Raw genomic sequence first — 22,579 nt, 5'->3', positions numbered from 1 at the left:
ACTGATGCTATACTAATCTCCATTTAAAGTGCATTGTATGTTGACTCATGTGATATCCACAATGACCCAGAAGGTGGAAACTATTATTACCTCTGAATCACAGAGAAGCAGCAGTGTGTTTTACTAACCTACACAAGGTCTCTGAGACTGAGGCTATGCAAATGAAGTACACATTCTCACCGGCTCCTGGGATGCCTGCATACCTGCTTTTCAGAAAGTCTCCAGATGATGGAATCACACTTTCTTTATAACAAAGGCCTGCATTATCGAGGGGGCATCAGTAGGAAAGAATATTGTCATAGGCAGGTAGGCACACACATATGTAGAGGTCAGGATCTTTCTCAATAGCTTTCCTCCATCTTGTTTCCAGGATGGTCTTTCATCAAACCTGGAGCTCACTGATTTGGTTAGGCTGGCTGGCCAATGAACTCCAGGAACTGCTTGCCTGGTTCTCCCCAGCCCTGGAGTTACAGGTGCATGCTATTGTGCCTGGCTTTTAAATGTTGGCAAGGATGGGAACTCGGTTTGCATGCTTGTGATTTAACAAGTAAGGCATCTCACACAATTTCCTGTTATTGACTGGCTACTCTTGGGTGCTCTTAGGTTTACCAATGTCCTTCCTAATTTATCACCACTATCATCTTATTGCAGACTTTAGGCAGCTCAGAGTGAGAGGTGGGCCACAGACTGTGTGAGTGGCTAGGGCAAGAGGACACAGAGGAGAGCATATTCCTCCAAGGGACAGCTGGCTCCCCACTTCAGTTGAGTGTCATGTCACAGGAGGATGTAGGGTCAGGAAGTCAGTTCTTTGGAGGTTCTTTTTTGCTCTGTATAGGGAGCTAAAATTCAAGATTTATATGTGAATTTCCTCACTTAGAAAAAGTTAGTCTGGTCAAGTATGCTGGGTTCACACCTACAGTCCCAACACTGTGAGGTGCAAGCAGGAGAATTTGGAATTTAAGGGTATCCTTGGCTCTACAATACGGTCAGAGCTTTTCTGGCACACATGAGATCCCATTGACAAAAACCCAAAAGCAAGCAAAGTAATGTAAGTTTATAAACGCCCAGCTATCTAATTAAATAACCAAAAAACCAACCAACCACCACCACCACCACCACCACCACCACCACCACCACCAACAACAACAACAACAAAAACTTGTAGCCTGTGGCTTAAAGGCAGTTAGAGGCAGTCAGGACCAGTGTCCCTAGGTGAGAGAACTCCAGAAACCATGTCTTCGGGTTTGAATGGGGCTGAGTGAAGATTACATAACCAACTGCTGCCTGGCAGACAGCCGGCTCAAATTATCCCGTCTTTTGTTCATTCATCCCTTCCCCTTGCCTAGCCCAAGGATGAATACTGTTTCTTCACAGTCTTGTGGGAGCACCCTGCTGCTTTGAGCACTGACAGTGCATCATTTGGGTGTTAAGATCACCGTCATTTATGTCCACGAATGACCTGGATTGTCTTCCTTGGACTGCCTGTTTCTGATTGGCTACCTCATGATGAGTCTATTCTGAGCCCGGGTATTTTCCAGACCCTTGTCTCTTCGCCTTAAATCTGCTTCCTGCCTCCACCTTTCAGGTGCAGTCTGTATCTTTGGGCTGCAGGAATCCTTCCTTGCAACACATCTCGGGTAAGTCCTGTTGGAAGAGCCGGAGTAGAAGACCAGGAGTGGCTGGGCTTGTGTAACATGCTGACCTGTCAGTATCTGTTGCCAAATAACGAAAAGAGAAGCCGGTTCTAGGTGATCACCATAAAGGCTTTCCCAGCATGCACTTGGGGCTTGGGAGGATGAGGAAACTCTGATAAAAGTGTGAGGAAAGTATATCGGAGATGCTGCTCGTGGACAGGGAGGTAGAATCAGAGTGACTGTCAGCTGGCACAGGTGAGTGCCTCGTTTGGAAAGCAAGTTGAAGGCAATTGCCAAGCCAATTGCCTGTTAGCGGGAAATCTGGGTGGGTGGGTAATAAAGTGCCTCCAGCCAAAGACTTGTAGATTCCAGCAGATTGCTTTCTCGCCCTTCCCAGGTGGACAGTTTGTTTGCTGTTCTGGAAAAGCTAAACAGTGGGTGATCCGTTGACTTCATTGACTTCATAGGAAAACAGCATTATTTTGAAACGAGACTGGGCTTGGTTTCCTGTGTCAGTGACCTGTGTAGAGGGAACACACCGAGTCTCTGCCTGGATTTTGGAGTCATAGTCTGGCTACAGCTTACGCTGACCCCACATTAGCAGAGCAGCTGAGGAGGAATGACAACATGTCTGTAGGCAGGCTGTGGTCTGGCCTGCTGCTCCTGCTGCTTTTTTTCTGCTCTAGAAGTTCATCTTGTGGTCTCTCAACACATGTAGAAATAGGTAAGTACTGGGCTCTGTGTGTGTGTGTGTGTGTGTGTGTGTGTGTGTGTGTGTGTCTGTGTGTGTCTGTGTGTGTGTCTGTGTGTGTGTCTCTGTGTGTGTCTCTGTGTGTGTGTCTGTCTGTCTGTTTACATACAGGATCTCCTGATATAATTCTGGATGCCTTGGAGGTCACTGTGTAGAATGGACTGGCCTCAAAGTTGAGGTGATCTTTCAACCTCTCTCTCCTGAGTGCTGAGATTATGTAAGTTTGGCACCCATTCCTGGCCCTTCGTGTGTTAGTTTTTAAAGATTATTGTTGTTGTTATTATTATTATTACTATTTGGTGTGTGTGTAAGTGTATGCACATGAGTGCAGGTGCCCTTGAAAGTCAGAGGCATCAGATGCCCCCGGAGCTAAAGTTACAGGCGAGTATGAGCGACCCAATGTGGGTACTTATGATCAAATTATGTCTCTGTCAAGAGCACTATGTGCCCTTAATCGCTGAGCCATCTCGCCATCCCTCTTTGTGTTATTAAAAGAACAAGAATCCATCAATAAGCTTAAGAAAGAGATTGAAAGTCTATCCCACATGTCGGCACGATTCCTCCTCCTTTGGGAAGTGGCCTGACAGTGGAGAGGAGAGAGGAAGATTAGAAATGTCCAGGGCTAGGAAATGGTAGGTGGGCTCCATGGGGGGATAGGTTGGTAAGAGGGCTGAGGCCCTTATGTTCTTTTATGTGAGGCCATTGGGTGTTCCTCACAGGGGATAGTGAGGAATGGAAGAAAATCCCAGAACTAAGAGAAGGAAGGTGGATGCCTGCGGCAGGAGTGTGAGATTGGTCTTGTTGCTTTTATACTTCCAAGGATAGACATTTCTAGGTAGATGTAAAAGGCCATGTGCGGCCATGGGAGTGAGTCCCTGAGTGGATGTTAGTGGCTCTTATGGGTATGACACATCATTTGAGCTTTAAGATCACCTTAATTTCCATCACTGACCTAAATTGTTTCCCACGGGTTAAGTGGTACCTATTGGCCTTAGGATGCTTGGCTTCGGGGAGGTAAGTCTGAGTGGTTGTTACGATTACAGGAATCCATCTTAGCATCATGGGCGTTCTGAGGAGGCCACACACTCCAATATGTCTGACCTTGAGGGCAGTGGCAGAGTTATCTTGATTGTGCTGGTTAGTTTTTGTCCAGTAGACAAATCTGGGAAGAGGGAATCTCAACTGAGGAAGCGGCTCCATCAGCTGAGCCTGTAGACAAGTCTGTGGGGGCATTTCCTTAACTTCTGATGGATGGAGAGTTCAGTCCACTGTGAGCAGGAGATGTCTGGATGCATAAGAAAGCAGGCTGAGCAAGCACGAGTGAGCCAGCCAGTAAGCAGTGCTCCTCCATGGCCTCTGCCTCAGTTCCTGCCTCCAGGTTCCTGCTTTGAGTTTCTGCCTTGACTTCCCTCAATGAGGGACTGAGATTGGGATGTGTAAGCCAATAAAATCTTTCCTTCCTAAGTTGCTTTTGGTCATGGTTTTTAATCAAACCAGGACATAGTGGATATAGATATGTGGAGGGGGGGGGAAGACTTTTTAAATTTACTTTTTCTAGTTAAGGTCTAACTGACAAAAATAAACTGTAAAAATTAAGGTCTGTGATGTGATATGTTGATAAGCTAATTAAAGTACTTATTACTTTTCATAGTTACCATCTTAAGCATACATGGTAGGTTTCTTCTAACAAAGGGATTTGGTTCTTATGAAATATATTTGTGATTATTTTTATGTGTGAAGAATGTAAAGCAGTTCCTAATACAATCAAAATAAGAGCACATTCTTCAGTGATTTTAAGATTAATTTTGGGTATATTTAATATTCTTGGTTTTCTTTTATTTCAATAAAGACGATACTGTTTTATAGCTAAGCCACCTCTATGGGTTACAGAGAGGGACACGGTTACAGACACAATAGGAAACGTTACCAGCGTAAAGTAGAGTAGACTCTGAGCCCTGGCAGGCAGGGGTCCTAAGATCACAGTTTCCAGTGTAAAAAGATACAAAGGGCCTTGGTTCTGGCCCAGGTCTTCCAGTCTGCAGAGGAGGAATGAATCCACTGCTTAAGGCTCCCTGGTGGGTGGTCTGGCCCAGAATGCTGTGTCCTGACAGTGAGTCAAACATTTACTACTGAAAGAGAGTCAGGGAACAAAGGGAAAGGGACACAGACCTCGACTGTTGCCCTGCTGTAAACGAGACGAGACGTGTAGTTCTGAGGAACCCATGGCACCTGTGTGCTCCACTAAGCTGGAGGGAGGGCAGTGTGATGAATTCTTCAGGATCTTCTAACTCTAAGCTAAAATGACAGAAGCCCAACGAGAACACATGAAAATGAAAATATTTTTTTTCTTTTTTTTTAAATCCTGGGAGTAGGGGCTGGGGATTTAGCTCAGTGGTAGAGCGCTTACCTAGGAAGCACAAGGCCCTGGGTTCGGTCCCCAGCTCCGAAAAAAAGAACCAAAAAAAAAAAAAAAAAATCCTGGGAGTAGAACAAAAATTCTTAGAGTTTCTGTGTTAGATCCTGATGGATAGTAAGTCCTAATGGACATTTTCAAATCTCTAATCAGGGTGTGACTTATACGAATTGTCCCAGCAATGGGAAGACAGAAAGAAGCAGGAGGAGAACTGTGAGTTCCAGGCCAGCTTAGGTGACAGAGTGAAACCTTTTTTTTTGTTTTTTTTTTTTTGTTTTGTTTTTTAAACCTATGTTTATATACATGAAATAGAATCTGCACAAATTCTAAGATTTTCATATGAAAGGCAACTGAAATTCCACCTTCTATTCACTAATAACTTAGATGACATCGCTCCTTTGTTTTTTGATTTCTTATGTGAGGCCTGAGTGGAAGATTGGTACTTAGGTCAAACCATTTTTAGAATTGTTTTCGTTCAGTGGTTTGTGTTAGGAAAACAGTGGGACCCCAAATCTGGATGATTTGTAAGTTTCGTGACTATATTATTAGGGCATCAATGTATACAGTAGAGGAGTGGCTTTTTTGATTTAAAAAATACTGTGACTCAAGGCTAGAGAGATGTTTTAGAAGTTAAGAGAACCAATTGCTCTCCCGGAGGATCTGGGTTTGATTCTGAGCACATGACAGCTGGTTACTGTCTCTGAAGCTACTCTTCTGGCCTCTGAAGACACTGAATGCATGGGCTTCATAGACATGTATGTAGGCAGAACCCCCATACACTTTAAATCAAATCTTATAAAAAGGAACCTGGTTCACAATAGAAATAGGTGTTGCTGCTCAGTGTGAGTTCCAAGGAGTGTCAACCCTCCCACTTATGCTGAGATTGTGTGGGGGTGGAGTACACAGCTTTCTGAGATAATCCTTCCAAAGTATTTCAATGATGAAACACACTTGGGGACCATTGGTCAGCCGTGCTTTTGGGCCTTTTTTTTTGTATGTGCTTAGGTTTATCTACCCAGCTGTGAGGCAGATACCATGACAGTTTCTGTTTCCCAAGTTCCCCACATGACTGACTGCCCATGTGTCCTCGCTCAGTATTTGCTTTCTGAAGTTCTTTCAGCCAACCTGTAAGGTAGCATTTTGCTTTCATTTCACAGAGGAGGGAAACTGAGGTCTACAGTGTTAGGTAACTTGCCCAAGGTCATGGTTAGTTAAGCAGAAAATTTAAATCGCCATACAAATTTGATTTGTATTCTAATAACATAAATATTTAAAATCATGCCTAAGCTGGACATGATGAAATATGTCTTTATATCCTAATACTTGAGAGGAGGCAGGAGGATCTCTGGGAGTTCAAGACCAGCCTGGTCTACAAACATCCATGCCTGCCAGGGCTACACAGAGAGACCCTGTGCCACACACACACACACACACACCACAAAACCTCAAGTGAGTGTAATCTTACTTTTTATCTTGTTCTCTCCATAGTTTGAAACTAAAAAAAAAGTTGGGTTTTTTGTTTATTTTATTTTATTTTATTTTTTAAAAAGATCTCTACAGGGTAGAGAGATGGTTCAGCAGGTAAAAAGGCTTCATGTTCTCACAGAGGAACCAAGTTCATTTCTAAGCACTTATGTTGGGTGGCTCACAACTGTGCATAACTCCAGTTCCCAAGAATCCTCTGGTCTCGTCTGGCCTCTACGGATTAACTGCAAACACACATATACCCGTACATATACACAGACACATACATACATGTTAAACAGAAGTCTTTTAAAACATGGTCTCTGGTAAATTCTGGAGTTGTACTTAGCTCATATGGAATCCATTTCTTTCAGGACACAGGGCTCTGCAGTTCCTTCAGCTTCAAGATGGACGCATTAACTACAAAGAGGTAGGCAGCTGGATTTCTTGATTGTATTTACATTTTCCTCTGTGGGTGTCAAACAAAAGTCTAGACAGATCCTTAAGTTAATCCTAAGAGTTGTACTTATATCTTTATAAACCTAATGTTGTGGTTATACATGCATGTGTCCAGTGCGACTCAGACATTATATGTGTATGTATACAAATATACATCTGTCCATGTAAATTTAAAATATTTTAGAACTCAAATATTTAAATAATATAATTTATAATTTGAAAACTTGTTCTTTCTTTGCTTTTTGTGATATTTGTAGAACCCAGGGCATTGTGCATTTTCTAGGCAATAACTTTACCAGTGAGCTGCATCTCTGGCCTTTGAAATATTTTGTAACTGATATTTTTGTTGTTGTTCTTATAAAGAGAGGTTGTGCTCAAGAGAAATCACTTATTTTCTAGTATTTTATAGCTCTTTGTTGTACACACCTTTGTCATCAGGAGGAGCAGGGATTCTCTCTCTCTCTCTGTGTGTGTGTGTGTGTGTGTGTGTGTGTGTGTGTGTATGTGTGTAGTATATTGTTGGAAACTGAAGCTAGTGCTATGCATGTAGTAGATTAGAGTTCTAGCCTCAGCTTGAACTTAGGAACTTTATGAGGAATGTGCTGTTTCTGTGTCTCCTCCCCACTGTAGGACTATATGATGGGCCACCTGATCATCCTTACATCACTTTAACCCATTATGTTCTTATGCATTGTTTCTAGTAGTATATGTCTACTGCTGCTGTTGCTGCTACTAATACTATTCTACTAATATTTATCTGATATATAACGTTGTGTGGTATTGATGAGTCTTAAAAACTGACATTGGTAGCAGTAGTTGGCAGTCTTTTGTGACGTCAGAACTGACTCAGCCCATTGGTTTGATGGTAAAGATACTTGCTGCTGAGCCTACCAACCTGAGTCATCCCTGGAACCCAGACAGTAGAAGGGAAAAAACCTACTTCTAAATGTTGCCCTCTGACCTTTGCACAGGGACCATGGTACACATGCACTATTACTGCTGGGCACATAGACACATTAGTATACACCTATCCTTGTGTACTGCAGAGTCAACAGACTTAACACAGTCTCACTTTGGAAAATGCAAATAGCTAAATGTAAAAGGAAGGGCAGATGACAGACAGGCATTAAGCAAGTTCTGGAAAGGTTGTGAGCACAAGCATTTCCTCCTCATTGAATTGGGCTCCGGGTTCCTCAATGGGCTCCTTAAATAATTTATTTTTAACATTGCATTTATTTATCTGTCTTTGGGAGATGTATGTCATCTCTCTGACGCAGGTGAGTTGTTTGCAGCTTCCTGGTGCCCAGCTGTCCCTAACCGGTAGCTTTGTCCTCTGGAATTCTATGGCGCGTCATTATGTGATTTAAAATTCCTGGCCTGGGTGGGGAAGCCCAGTGAGAGATGGTTGCTCAACTGTCCTTCCCTATCAGACAAAGGTAAAGCAAGCATTCCTGACTCGGGACAAAATGGTCCCTCCTCTGAAGTTAGATTTCTGGGACCTGCCTGGAGCAGGGCTGTGCCAGGGCTTGCCTTCCACTTTTGGGGGCAGATGTGAGCCAGGAGGACAGGGACAAAGCCCATATTCATGCATGTGTGTTTCACAGTGCACAAAAGGCAAATAGCTTAATTACTCTTGTATTTTACTGAAAAAATCTTGATAAATATTCAGATTTGATAGTTTTTGCTTTCATAGTTTGCTTCATATTCCTTTTCACCCTTGCCAGTTTTGTAGATAAGCACATTTGGGCCGAGGCAGAAGGATCAGATAAAGGTCTTTTTTTTTTTTTTTTTTTTTTTTTTTGCCTTTTTTTTTCCCCGGAGCTGGGGACCGAACCCAGGACCTTGTGCTTGCTAGGCAAGCGCTCTACCACTGAGCTAAATCCCCAACCCCCTGGTCTTTCTTTACTATATGCTAATCTCTTATATTTTTGGTTGTGAGCCTAGCCTTTAACGGCTGAGCCATCTCTCCAGCCTGTATGCTAGTCTCAAAACCAATTTAAACTATGAAAAACCCTGTCTCACAAAAGGGTGATTTTCTCTAGGCTTAAGTTGGCCTTTTATTATTAATTTATTAATAAGGTACAATATATTTCAAGAGGGTAAAAACATTTCTATTACCTCATCTGTTAATTGCCTACATCTAATAATGTTTTATTATAATAATCCCCTTTCTCTTGATATGAAAGAAAGGCTTAACATACATCCAGTTCCTAAAATGGAGGTTGCTAAGGGTTATTTACTTATTTTTTTAGTGTGTGTGTGTGTGTGTGTGTGTGTGTGTGTGTGTGTGTACCATGCAGGAGCATGTGGCTGTGGAGGCCATAGAGGGTGTCAGATCTCCTGGAGTTGGAGTTATAGGCTATTCTGAACTCCCTCATGTGGGTTGGGAATTGAGCTCTGGTTCTTTAGAATAGCAACAAGTGCTCTTGACCACTGAACTGCCTCAAGCTTGATATTGATGATTTTTTAAGTGACAGAAGTCCAACTCGCTGGCTGGCGATATGTCTCAGTGAGTAAAGACCCTCTCTACCAAGGCTGAGAACCCGAGTTCAAGCTGCAGAACCCATAAGGATAGAGGGAATGGCTCCTGAAAGCTTCCCTCTGCCCCCAGCATGTGCTGTAGCACACATTTACCCACAGAGTATACACACATATTGCACATCACACATGGATAATAATAATAGTACATATTTTTTTAAAAAAGAAAAGAATTGCACCACCAAACTTGACTGTGGACTGTATCCATCGCTGTCTTTCTGCAGATCACAGAAGCTGTTGGATAAATTATTTAATCTCAGCCAGGGTTTCTACCCTGCCTTCATTCATTCAGTTCCAGGATAAAAGATGTACAACTTTTATTACTATAATGAGCCTTAATCAGCACTAGAGCTGGGCAGATTTCTACCCTCTAAGCTATTAGAATTTGTTTTCCCATCATTAACCCCAAATTATAATTGGCTATGTTCCATCAGGGCTGCTCTTAACTTCAATTGACCAGCCCTTGTGGCCATACTTTCATGGCTCACCTAACCTATGGTGTCTTCCTTCTCTTCATCTTCTCTTTCCCCTCATAGTTCTCCTCAGACCCCAAGCCCGGAAACCCCCAAACCCCTCCTATCTCAATACTGCCCGATATAGACATCTTTATTCACCAATCAGGGATAACTTGGGGAGCAAGGTCACATAGCATCATTTGGGTCTATGTGCAGATTTTCTTGTCCTTGGGGGCAACCAGGCCTTGGGGGCCAGTATTTAGTATTACAATACATAGCAAAAGACCAAATCTCAACAGAAGCCCTGGAGCTAGCTTATGCAGAGGAACTAATGGCCAGAAGCTAGAGAAGTGGTTGTCACACTAAGAGCCCAAGGAGGAGTTCCAGCTGTATCTAGAAATGTCTAGAAAGGCTTCCAGGAACATCACTCACAACAGTACTGAAAACTTCACGTCTGCGTGCCTGTTGTCACAGCCACTGCCATGGTGGCTAGCTAGCTGCAGATTCAACAGACTTAATGCAGTCTTGCTCTGGAAAAAAACAAATCCATCTTGACTACCAGTTCCAGCCCTTATAACCTCAGCCCTGCTCCCAGTGAACTTGATGTTCATGCTCTGCCTGCAGCAGATGTTTGCTGGTGCCCCACCAGGAGCCCCACATCCTGCTGCAGAGAACTCTCAGGCTCCCAAGCTAGTAGGAGAAGCAGAAGGGCTCTGTGGCAGAGGTAGGGTGGTGTCAAGTGCTCTAGAGACTCAGTTTCTGTTTCCCAGCCTGTGGTCTGAGCTAGACACACACATTTGGGTCAACAAAGAACAGAGTCAGCAAGTTCAGCAGAGACCATTCTAGAGAAAAAGCCTGTTATCCACTGTCAAATCCTTGTCAAAGGGAAAGGACATTTTTGTAACCCTCTGAAGCACAAGGGAAAAATGAAAGAGGGGTAGGTAAAGCCCAAGGAATATAACCTTGCACGTGAACACAGCACTTGTTGTTGCTACGTATACATTTGTATTAAAGTGTGTGTGTGTGAGGGGGGCGGTTTCTAGACAAGATTTCTCTGTACCCCTGGGTGTCCTTGCTCTGAAGACCAGGCTGGCCTCAAACTCACAGAAATCTACTTGCTTGCCTCTGCCTCCCAAGTGCTGGGATTAAAGGCATGCACATCAACTGCCCAGCATGTGTGTGGTGTGTGTGTGTGTGTGTGTGTGTGTGTGTGTGTGTGTGTGTGTGTACATGTATGTATCTATATATTTCTCATTTCACTGTAGATCATTGAAAATCTTGTCATAGGCCAATTTTGGATCAGCTGACTAACTTTAGAGAAGGCCAGGCATGGTGTTTTGTCCAAGCCTGTAACTCTGGCACTCCAATGATGGAGTAGGGTGGATCAGGAACTTGAGGTCCTCTTAGGCTACATAGCAACTTCAGGACAGTTGGGCTACAGGAGATCTTGTGTCAGAAAACAAAAACACATAAAGAAGAAAAAAAATTTAAAATAGACTTAGTAGAATTCTACTCCATTGGAGAAACACAAATAGAAAATGAAAGATAGTAAAATTTGAACAGGTGGGTTTTTGCTACCTTTCAAATTTGCCCTTTACACAGGAAAGATCCTGAAGTTGCTGTATATGATACATAGTGTATGCTGGTGAAATATGCATGTTTATTTTTAACATTAAGTTACTCCTGCCTGCCATTCCCTTCATCTCTTTATGTCTGGTGTAGTTCTAGTCTTTCCTAGTGGGAGACACATGGGTCTGACTCTCCCAGCCTGCCGACTCTGCTCCTCTAATTTCTGCATTCTCTTGTTTCAGCTGCTCTTAGAACACCAGGATGCATATCAGGCAGGGACGGTGTTTCCTGATGCCTTTTACCCTAGCATCTGCAAACAAGGTAAGGGGGTGTTTTCAGAGGGAGTGATGTCAGATTTGCTGGTTAACAGGAGTTTAAAATTGTATATTTCAGAAGCGGGGTTGGGGGGGAGCGCTCGGTGGTTAAAAGTGTATTCTGCTCTTGTAGAAAATGAGGTTTTGTTTCCCTGCACCCATGTTGGGTGACTCATAACCACCTGTAACTTGGGCTCCAGGGCATCTGACACCTTTTTCTGGCCTCTGTAGGCACCTGCACTGGCATGCACATCCTACACAGACAAACACATACACATAATTAAAAATAAATACAAGTTTATATATAAGCATATATGTGTAAAAGTGTTCACCACTGACTTTAACTGCTTGGCAATAGACATCCTGGGAATTTTGCTTTGTGGTGATATCTGGTCTGTATGTCTCTGCTTGCCTTACCACTTCGTGGGAACCCAGCTTGTGACTCTCAAAACTCTCAAAAGGTTACCTACAGTCTCAGTTCTGTGTCTGCGCTCGCTACAGCAACCTCCTCTCTGGGTTGTTGTTGATATTAATGAAACTACTACCCAGTGCTATGAAGCTCTAAGCTAGCTGAATACTTTGAGGGGAATTTAGTAAGAGCACCATTCCTAAAGGTCACCACAGACGATGCAGGGGAATGATTACTTCATTGTGTTGGGGCACCTTCATGGAGGGGCCACTTGACAGGAATTTGTAGCTAAAGGGTTAAAGCCTTCCATCCTACAGCAGAGGAACTGCGAAAATAAATCCTTAGACCTCTCATCTCCTCCTTTTCTCTTCTCTCATTACGGATTCTGTCAATTGGCCAATCCCAACCCCAACCAAAGCCAGGGCACAAAGAAGCCAGCAGAAACGCCTGAGTGCTGGTATCGAAGGCGTGCACCGCCATCACTTAACAATCTAGTTTAACAACGGTGAAACCCTGAGGCGCTCCTACCTCCTGTACTCAGGAGTCCAAGCACCTGCCCTCACATGCACACCTTACATAGTCGAACACATAAGTCTTTAAGCTAAACTTGGCATTTTTTGTGTTTATAAATACTTCTTTCTGTTTTCCTCTCTGTTTGTCACTTTTCAGTACTATTGTTGCCTGTGGGTCATAGCTCTTATCTCTAACCTACTATTTCTCACTTGGCATATCCTAAGCACCATTCAGAGAGGCCTTCTGTCCTTTGATCCTCTGACAGTCCCTTGAAACACTAGCAAAAACATGAAAAAAAAAGAAATATTTTGATCATTAAATTTAAGAAGCACTGTTCAATGTGTGCCTTCAAAATAGATAAACCACAACACCCTACACTAAGAAGTGCAGATATCTATCTATCTATCTATCTATCTATCTATCTATCTATCTATCTCATCTATCTTTCTCATCTATCTATCATCTACCTATCATCAATCTTTCCCTCCCTCCCTCCTTCCTTCCCTACTTCTCTTTCCCCACTTTCTTTTGATAGAGTCTTGTGTAGGCCAGGTCTGGCCTCAAACTCACCATGTAGCTGTGGATGACCTTGAACTGCTGATCCTCCTGCCTCTGCTTCCAGCTTTTAAAAAAAGATTTACTTATTTACTATATATATGTACACTGTAGCTGTCTTCAGACGCACCAGAAGAGGCCATCAGATCCATTACAGATGGTTGTGAGCCACCAGGTGGTTGCTGGGATTTGAACTCAGGACCTCTGGAAGAGCAGGCAGTGCTCTAACCACCGAGCCATCTCTTCCACCTTCTGAGTGTTGGGAGTGCAAATGTGTGCCACCATGCTTGGCTTCCCACAGTTTCAAAAGCCAGCTTATACTCTCCTATTCACTATAAAGAGCAGAGCCAGAATACGACAGAGAAAAGTTACTTACAATGAGTAACAGGGAGGGTGTGTGTGAGAGACAGCTCAGTGAGCGAGCGTCCTTGCTTCCAGGTCTAATGATCTGAGTTCAACCCCTCATAGTGAGTTCAATTCCACATAGTGGAAGGAGAAAATGGATTCCTGCAAGTTTTTTGATGTATATGCAAACAGACATAGCACGAACAAGTGTAATAACCACAATCATAAAGATAAATGAAAGGAGAGCGACATGGGATACGATATCAGATGTAGCACATCCTTGTTGAAGGGTTGTTTGAGTGACTCTTCTATTATACCTGGTCCTTATGCTCCTGATATGTCCTTGGAGCAAGAACAGAGGGAGTAGGGATTGGAGGGAAAGTGAAGGGAGCCAGCAACATAGTGGGTGGTCATGGGAGATTTGAGGAGACTCTCAACATTTTACGCTCCACAGCCAACCTTTTTTTGTTTTATCAGGAAAATTCCATGAAGTGTCTGAGAGTACTCACTGGACTCCATTTCTTAATGCCAGCATTCATTATATTCGGGAGAACTACCCTCTGCCCTGGGAGAAGGTAGGCATGCCCTCTGACCTCCATCGAGTCACCGCTGCACTGCCAAGTACTGCTGGGTTCACCCCATTTGGAATCTCTGCTCCCCAGGATAGGATAGCTGACTGCCACTTGGCCTGCAGTGCTGTGCACAGGGACGTAGCAGAGGCCTGGTCAATACTTAAAAAGTTATCCGAGAAAAGCTTGGGAATTTTTACTTGGCCATTTAGCTCCATTGCTAATAAATCTGAAAACCTTCTGAGACACTGCGCAGTATTCCAGAAAGTCTTATGTACTTTCCAAAATCAGAAGCCGAGTGATCTGCCTGCTTCTAGTTCTTTGTGAAGTCTCAGTAATGGAAATTAATTTGTGTTTGTTAAAGCCTTTCAGGGAATCATCATAAAATAATACAACACATAAGACTTGAATTTTCTCTTTTGACCCAGGACACAGAGAAGTTGGTGGCTTTCTTGTTTGGAGTCACCTCCCACATGGTCGCTGATGTCAGCTGGCACAGCCTGGGTATTGAACAAGGGTTCCTCAGGACAATGGGAGCTGTGAGTACATATCGCCATGAGGGTGCCACTGCCACACCCTGATCAAAACCGGGTAGGGTGAGGAGTACCTCAGAGATAGAGCGCTTGCTTAACATGAAAAGCCCTGGACTTGATCCCCAAATCTACAAACAAGACTGGATTATTTTTAAAGAAAAGGAAAACTTTAGATTGTTCTCACATCTTGTGGAAATAAGCCAAAGTGGCTTCTGGTTAGAGTTTTGTCTTTTGAAAAAAGTTGTTATTGTTAATTCCTTTCATTGTTACCGACCTTAAAGACACATCCACAAGAATGAAATGGACTAAGGTGATGGAAACAGGAACAGATGTGTCTCTGCAGCGTCTTTGAGGCTGTGTGTCTGAATAAGGAAAGAATTGTCACTTGGTTCTGTTCAAAAGAGTTAGCTCTCTAACAGAAGATTGCAGTCTCTCCTAATATCTAAGCCGAAAGACCCTACTGACTGTTAGTTGCTTTATTTGACTTTTGCCACTTTAAATTAAGATTTCAATCTTAATTTTTATTTTACGTGTATGGATATTTTGTCTGCATGTATGTCTATGCAACATGCGTAGACAACGCTTGCAGAGGTCAGGATAGGGCATTGGATCTCTCTGGGGTTGTGGTTACAGTTGTAGGGCTGAGGATCAAACTCAGGTCCTCCAGGAGCGTGACCAGAGCTCTTAACTACTGAACCATCTCTCCATAGCATATAAGATAATGGGTTTCATCATGATGGTTTGTATACATACATGTCAGTTCACCTTGCGCCTTGCTCATCTTTATGCCTCTTAGAAGCCTCCACCCACGTTAGTTGCTATTGACTCCATTCTATTGGACCTGTAATCGTGGACTCCAGTGGAAAAATTGTCCACCCCAGGGAGACAAAACTGTCTGCAGCAGTCATGATGCAGCTCAATGGAGAACACAGACAAGAGGGAGAATGCTAGTGTGAAGACCAAACACCAAGATACACTTCTGCAGTGCCCTGGGAGAGGCTGTCCCCTCCCCTCGGCTTGTCTGACTTGGGGTGACATTCTGGGTCTGCGACTCATGGGACTGTGGTCCATGGCATTCACCACATACTTCTGTTTGTTCCTCAGATTGATTTTTACGACTCTTATTCTGAGGCTCATTCGGCTGGTGATTTTGGTACTGTTTATTCATTTCTTTCATATATCAATTACTTTTTTTTTTGTTAGTGTGCATGCGAGTGTGTGTGTGTGTGTGTGTGTGTGTGTGTGTGTGCGTGCATCTGTGTTGTCATGTGCATGATGTGTCTGTATGTGTCCTGTGAGCCACAATGTACAGGTGTGAAGGTAAAGGGCCGCTTTATGGAGTGAGTGGTTCCTTCCACCTTTCTGTGGGCTCTGGGAATTGAACTCAGGTTGCCAGCCTTACATAGCAAGAACTTTTACCTATTGAACCACCCTGCCAACCTTATATGTTAAATAATTTTCTAATTTTAATGGAAAAGTTTATTTAGAACATAATATAGCACATTCAACATGGAGATACTTTTCTTTTTTTCCTTTTCTTTTCTGTTCTCTTCTTTTCTTTTTTTGAGACAGGGTGTCTGTGTTGTCCTAGCTGTTCTAGAACTCTAGCTTTGAACTCACAGAGATCCTCCTGCCTCTGCCTCCAAGTGCTGGGTTTAAAGGCGTGTACAACCATGCCAAACTAAGGGCCAGAGTTTTAAGTGGGTATATTAATGTATTTTTGTTTAAAAATGTGTATTTTGTTGTTGACATGATTTTATGAGAAATGTTTACGTTTATGTTGGATCCAATGACTAGATCAGTCTTAGTCACCTGTATTTCAGCTTTCAATTGTGGAATGCTTTTTTCCTGTAGCAATTTTCTTTAAATATAATTATTTGCAAAGACTTGTGTAGTCTACCTTAAAATAAAATAAAATAAACTCAAAGCTAGGCGTGGTGGCACACACCTGTAATCCCAGCAGTTGGGGAGCTGAGACAGGAGGATTACTGTAAATTGAAAGGCAGCATTAAGCAGAGTGAACACAGGCCAGCCAAGGCTACACAGAGAGATCCTGTTAAAACAAGTGAAAAATAGCTAACAGAATTATTTCACTACTCATTCTTAATTCATTCATGTCACTAGCTAAGATTTTTAAAAGAGAGCCTTTTCTTCAAGAAAGACCTGAAACAGAATGAGAAGCCGTGGGAATGGTCTGCTTTGTGGGAACGTGTGCTGGAAGAAGCTGTCTTGTTACTAACCCACAGATTGTAAATATTTTTCTTTTGCTGTAGGAGGAGATGTGTTGAGCCAGTTTGAATTTAATTTTAATTACCTCTCACGGCGCTGGTAAGACCAACATTTTTTGAAACATGTGGTGCCAAAATGGCATTTATGACTTGCTCCATTTGTTTTTTAGTTTATAGCTTATTTTCCCACTGGCGTGTGTGTGTGTGTGTGTGTGTGTGTGTGTGTGTGTGTGTGTGTGTGTGTGTGTGTATGCGCGTGCATAATTTCATCTTTGTTACTAGGTAATGAACCTAGGGCCTTCTGGATGCTAGGCAACTACTTTATTACTTTGCTAAGTCCCTAGCTGTTGCTGCTGCTGCTGCTGCTTCCCCTCTTCCTCCTCCTCTTCTTCCTTCCTCCCTTCTCTTCTTCTTCTTCCTCCTCTTCTTCCTTCTTTTACAATGTTTAAATATTTGAGACAGGGTCTAACCAAGTGTCTCAGGTTAGCCTTGAACTAACTATAAGGAGGCAGGCTTTGACCTTGGGGCCTCTCTTGTTTCAGCCTCTTAAGCAGCCTGGGTTACCACTTCTAGTTTTGTTAGTGTTTTTGAATAGTGTTCTAGATACACAGCTTCTAATCTCTCACCATTTTGTCAAGTTACTTCTTAAATTATCTCTGTGCACTTTGTAGTGTGTATTAGCACTTAGGGTGTGTTTTATTCATTACTGGGGTTTTTTGTTGTTGTTTTTGTTTTGTTTTGTTTTTCAGTTTTACAAGACAAGGTTTCTCTGTGTAGCCCTGGCTGTCCTGGAAGTCACCCTGCAGGTCAGGCTGGCCTCAAAGCCAGAGATCCTGCCTTTCTTTGCCTCCTAAGTGCTGGGATTAATCCATTGTAGTTATCTACATTTGTTCTCCTTGGTTATGTGTGCTTCTGCTGTCTTTTAAAAGAAATAGTCTACCTTTAAGGCATTCTGTGTAGTCTCCTCTGTGTAGTCTCCTAACACTTATATGGTTTTAAAAAATATTTACTCTTATTTGTGTGTGTGTGTGTGTGTGTGTGTGTGTGTGTGTGTGTGTGTGTGTAACACATGCAGTTGTTTGTTAAGGCTGTATGTGAGCTGGATCCCCTTAAACTGCAGTTATAGGTGGTTGTGAGTTATCTGATGTTGGGAAATAAACCTGGGTCTTCTGGGAGATCAGAAAGACTTTTCTTTTTACATTTAATTTATCTGGGATTTTTTTTTTTTTTTGTAAACTGAAGTATAAATCTAGTTTTATTTTTCCATAGAGGTGGCTGAGTGTTCTAAAACTAGCTTCTCATTTATCTACTCTTGCCTCCCTGGTCTGGAGCAAGCCTGTGTGCTTTCCTTTCTCTCCTCTTGACCAGAGTTACTGTCCCTTAGGAACACCGCTTCTTTCTGTCCCTGTGACTTTACTGTAGGTCAACTTCTAAAAGGGCAGAGTTTCCTATTGGTCTTCCGACTTAGTGACCATTAAATTGTGAAACGACACCATGACAAAGGTAACTGAAAAAAGAAAGTATTTAATTAGGGACTTGCTTATAGTGTCAGAGTCCATGGCTGTCATAATGGGGAGTGTGGTGGCAGAGAGAGAGAGAGAGAGAGAGAGAGAGAGAGAGAGAGAGAGAGAGAGACAGACAGACAGACAGAGACAGAGAGACAGACAGAGACAGAGAGACAAACAGAAACAGACAGAGAGACACATACACACACACACACACAGAGAGAGAGAGAGAGAGAGAGAGAGAGAGAGCGCCAGCCACAGAGAGACAGAACCATAGAGAGATAGAAGCAGACAGGCAGACAGACACTGGACCTGGACTAGAACCAAACATTTAAATATGTGAGCCTATGGAGTCCATTTTTATTCAAATTATCTCCCTTCTTCAAAAGTACATTTTATCTTTGTTCTTTTTGATGGAATTTAGGATAAGGCTAATGTGTTTCAGGAAAAACTTGTTGGAATTTTGATGAAAGTTTATTGACTATAGCACAGCTCTGCTTCAGCAGAGAGACATCTTTGAGTAGTGGATGAAGGTTAACACAAACACTCACAGTTGCTCGAAGGGTCGAGAGTGAGTGCTGTGAAGCGACTGAGACACCTGTATCACTCAAACCCAAGACTCAGGGACCTTCTCCGAAGAGGGAGTGGAAAGACTGTGAGAGCCAGGGGCCGGGGAGGACTCTCTAGGGTGAATGCTTGCACAAGAGCAAGCCAGTCAGCATTCCAGTCCAGCATGGAGAACAGGGGTGGGGAAGGTTGCAGTGCGGGGGGGTGGGGGGGGGTGGGGGGTGGGGGGTGACTGTCACTCACTGCAGAGGAGGCACTGACAGTTCATGGCTACTAGGGGAGTTTTCCTTGGGGACACAGCTGACCACACTCAGGTAGATGGCCTTGTGTCCACACTCATCTGTCTGCTCCCTACCATCAAAGCCCTGTAGCTTCTGAGGTTCAGCAGACGCCAACCAGAGTCAGGCTGGCTCTTGTCTTTGCTTGCCTTCCAAAGATTCTACTTTCTGTTTGGGACTGGACTTTGGAATTATTATTTTATTTTATTACTTTCTTGCTTGCTTAGTGATTCATTAAAACAAATATTTTTGTTACTTCTTTTTGCCTGTTAAGCCATTTTTATTGAAAAGGTGCTCTTATAAGCTAAAAATGGCTGTCTTAATTCCTTCTTGTTAATACACACAAATCAATTTTAATCTTTTTTTGTTTTTTTTCTTCTATTTTATTATGGGTTATTATTAGATTTTATTTGTTATATTCTTGTTTAGTCTGAGGATTTTGAGGTTGAAATAAAAATGGCTCTATAAATCTGATTTTAAAATACTGCTCTCCTTCCAGCTAAATAGTTAATGTCTATGAGCCAAAAACTGGGCCCAGAGTTCTTTCTCTGGCTTTCTTCTGTGCATCTAAATGAACACATCTGAGAGGGGAGACATATCTGGTGTTCATACCTGTAAGTCCAACACTCAGGGGGCTGAGGCAGGAAGACTGCTGCAAATTCGAAGACAGCCTGGGATACACAGAGAGTTCTAGTCCATACTTGGTTACAGAGTAAGACACTATTTAAAAGAACCAAACACTATTTAAAAGAACCACACATATCCAAGTACAACTCTATACCCCACACACCAGACACAGGCACCAGACAAACATACACACACAGACACGCACACACAGACACACAAACACACTCACAGACACACACACAAACACACAGCACATACACACACATACACACACATACACACACAGACATACACACAGACATACACACAGACATACACACACACATGCATGCACACGAACACTCACGCGGGCACACATACAGGTTCATGAAGACATACACATTAAGAATTCATGAGACTAATTTTCATGAACTCTGAATTCACAAAATTGAACACTTTTTTACACTTGATGATTTCTAATATTTAAATATCTTTTCATAAATAGTTGACTAAGGCACCTGTTTTTTGTTGTTGTTGTTGTTGTTGTTGTTGTTTGCATCATTGAGAAAATTACTGTCCCTGTGAGACTCAGTCTCCTTTTATGTAAAATGGGAATATAATGGTACCAATCCCTAAGTGTCACTGGCAAAGTTAAATGACCAATGCTGGTGCTGGTGAAGACTGTTGAGTATGTGACACACAGAGTCAGTCATGGGGCACTGGGAGCTCGTGGAGCTCCTGCAGTTGTTCCTGTTGTCTTCAGTGACAGAACCCAAACCCTCTCTTTCATCTTAACTCAGGTACGTGCCCATCCAAGATCTTCTGAGAATTTATGATAATCTCTACGGTCGGAAAGTCATCACCAAGAATGTCATTGTTGATTGCACATACCTTCAGTTCCTGGAAATGTAAGTGTGAACCAGAAGGGAGCTTGCAGCTGACTCACGGGACCTTTCCATAGTTTGGTTCCAGGAGTGCATTTGAAATTTATAGATTTCTCGTCTGTAAGGCAGGTGAATGATAGAAGCACGTGGCTGTCTCTTTGCTACTTGCTTCATTTTTCTATAGAAATTGCAGCTCATGAAGATTCCTATTTGTATTATAGGCACGGGGAGATGCTAGCTGTTTCCAAGGTAAAGACATGCGTTTTCTGAATCTTGCCTGAAGGATTGTATGTAGCCAGTGCAATGCCTTACTCCCTCTGCTCCTGCTGCAGCTCTATTCCACATACTCTACGAAGTCCCCATTTCTGGTGGAACAGTTCCAAGACTATTTCCTCGGAGGTCTAGATGACATGGCCTTCTGGTCCACGAACATTTACCGTTTGACCAGCTTTATGCTGGAGAACGGGACCAGGTGAGTTCTGCCTTACTAGGTTCCCCACACAAAGCTCAGAGTTTCCCGTTGATGAAACAAAAATCAAAGGAAGACAATCTCAGAAGTGTTGTCTGAAGTCATTTGGGGGGAAACAATGGAGATTATGAACTCTCTAAAACCTGACTGGGGGGCAACTTGGTAAATGCCTTTCAAGTTTTAGGGACAGAGGGACAGAGGAGCAGACATGGCAGAACTGAGAAGAAGCTCACACACACCTCCCCCGTGCTCCAAAACCAAACCAATGGTGGGTGGTTTGTAGAGTACAGGTTCTGCAGGAGACAGATGGAGGGCATAGGTGGGGTTGCTGCTTAGCTTGTCCTGGGAGAGCATCACCTTTGTTTTGTCATCTTCCAGACCAGAGCTACTCAGAGACCAGACACAGTTAGATCTTTAGGAAGAACTGCCCCTAGGTCCCGGGAAGCCACTGTTGATCAGAGAAACTGCACATCACATCACTGGCATTGGGCATATATCTCCCCCCAGCTGAGCTGCAGGGATGCTGGGAGTAAGAAGGGTAGGAGATTTGATGAAGCCCCTGCTACAGGGAAGAGGTGGCACTTGGAGCGTGGCTGGGCCTGCAGATCCAGCAGTGCAGATGCTGGATCCCTTTGCACAAGAGCTATTCCCCAGAGCTGGTTCCAGGTCAGGAACTCGGAGTGTGGGTGTTGATAAATTGATAATAATATGTGACGTGTTCTTGAAGACCTTTGCAATACTCACACATTATCAATCAAATTTGCACATTGTTGATTCAAAATGAAATTCTCTATAGTGCTAAGATTGACTTCTGCCTAATCCATGCAAATTTACTTGAAAGACTCAAGAATCGGGATGGTTTGGTAGGGATTAGCAATCTAATATACATCCTATTTAATTTAACCTATTTTGTTAGGCGCTGTGCATCCATGTGTATAGGCGTGTTTGCATGTGTGTGCATGTGCATGCATGAGGAGATCTGAGGTTGATGTGAGTGTCTTCCTCAGTTCCCTCTTACCTTATACCTTGTAACATGGTCCCTGGCTGAACTCTGAGCTCTCTTATTACAGATAATCTGACTAACTATCTCATTTGGAGATCTCATGTCTCCATCCTCTGAGCACTGACATTTCAGGTTAGCTCACCTTTCATTTATGTGAGTTCTGGAGATCCAAACCCTGGTCCTCACATTTAGACAGCAAGTGTTTCACCCTCTGATGATCTCCCTAGCTTCAAAGTCTTATTTAAATAATGAGCAAAATCTCAAGTCAAACCTCTAATCCCTTGCAGTGGAATTTAGTGTGTGTGTGTGTGTGTGTGTGTGTGTGTGTGTGTGTGTGTGTGTGTGTGTGTGTACATATTCAGAAGCCAATGCTCTCCTTTGAGTTTTGACTCAGGGTCTGTTATTATCTGGCAGCTAGGCAGACTGCCCATGGAGCTCCAGGGGTCTGCTTGACTCTTCAAACCCCCATGGCAGGCCATGTGTGCTAGGAATCACACACAGGTCCTCATATCTACAAC

The 22,579-nt window shown here is 43.0% G+C and overlaps 1 protein-coding gene across 20 annotated transcripts in view; it reads left to right on the top strand.

Annotated features, from left to right (window-relative positions):
- The window catches only part of Gpld1 (glycosylphosphatidylinositol specific phospholipase D1), a 47,825-nt gene that overhangs the window by 3,258 nt on the left and 21,988 nt on the right, over positions 1 to 22,579 (top strand). For 4 of the 20 annotated variants that reach the window (XR_005495254.2, XM_039095514.2, XM_039095513.2 and 1 more), the window contains 11 exons: positions 1,347 to 1,637; positions 2,032 to 2,358; positions 6,637 to 6,692; positions 11,526 to 11,604; positions 13,897 to 13,994; positions 14,417 to 14,527; positions 15,626 to 15,674; positions 16,795 to 16,849; positions 20,506 to 20,613; positions 20,811 to 20,838; positions 20,922 to 21,061. Coding sequence is in view for 19 of the 20 variants with exons in the window: in XM_039095514.2 (XP_038951442.1) it covers positions 2,262 to 2,358; positions 6,637 to 6,692; positions 11,526 to 11,604; positions 13,897 to 13,994; positions 14,417 to 14,527; positions 15,626 to 15,674; positions 16,795 to 16,849; positions 20,506 to 20,613; positions 20,811 to 20,838; positions 20,922 to 21,061 (821 nt within the window). In the remaining variant the exon portion in view is untranslated. Of the gene's footprint in view, positions 1 to 1,346; positions 1,890 to 2,031; positions 2,359 to 6,636; positions 6,693 to 11,525; positions 11,605 to 13,896; positions 13,995 to 14,416; positions 14,528 to 15,625; positions 15,675 to 16,794; positions 16,850 to 20,505; positions 20,614 to 20,810; positions 20,839 to 20,921; positions 21,062 to 22,579 lie in introns of those variants that run through there. The other 16 variants (XM_063276191.1, XM_063276187.1, XM_063276185.1 and 13 more) reach the window with 8 other exon arrangements.

This window comes from Rattus norvegicus, chromosome 17 (genome assembly GCF_036323735.1).
Source record: "Rattus norvegicus strain BN/NHsdMcwi chromosome 17, GRCr8, whole genome shotgun sequence".
Taxonomy (NCBI): Eukaryota; Metazoa; Chordata; class Mammalia; order Rodentia; family Muridae; genus Rattus; species Rattus norvegicus.
Note: the sequence above shows the minus strand (reverse complement) of the source record. Positions and strands in the feature narration are given on the sequence as shown.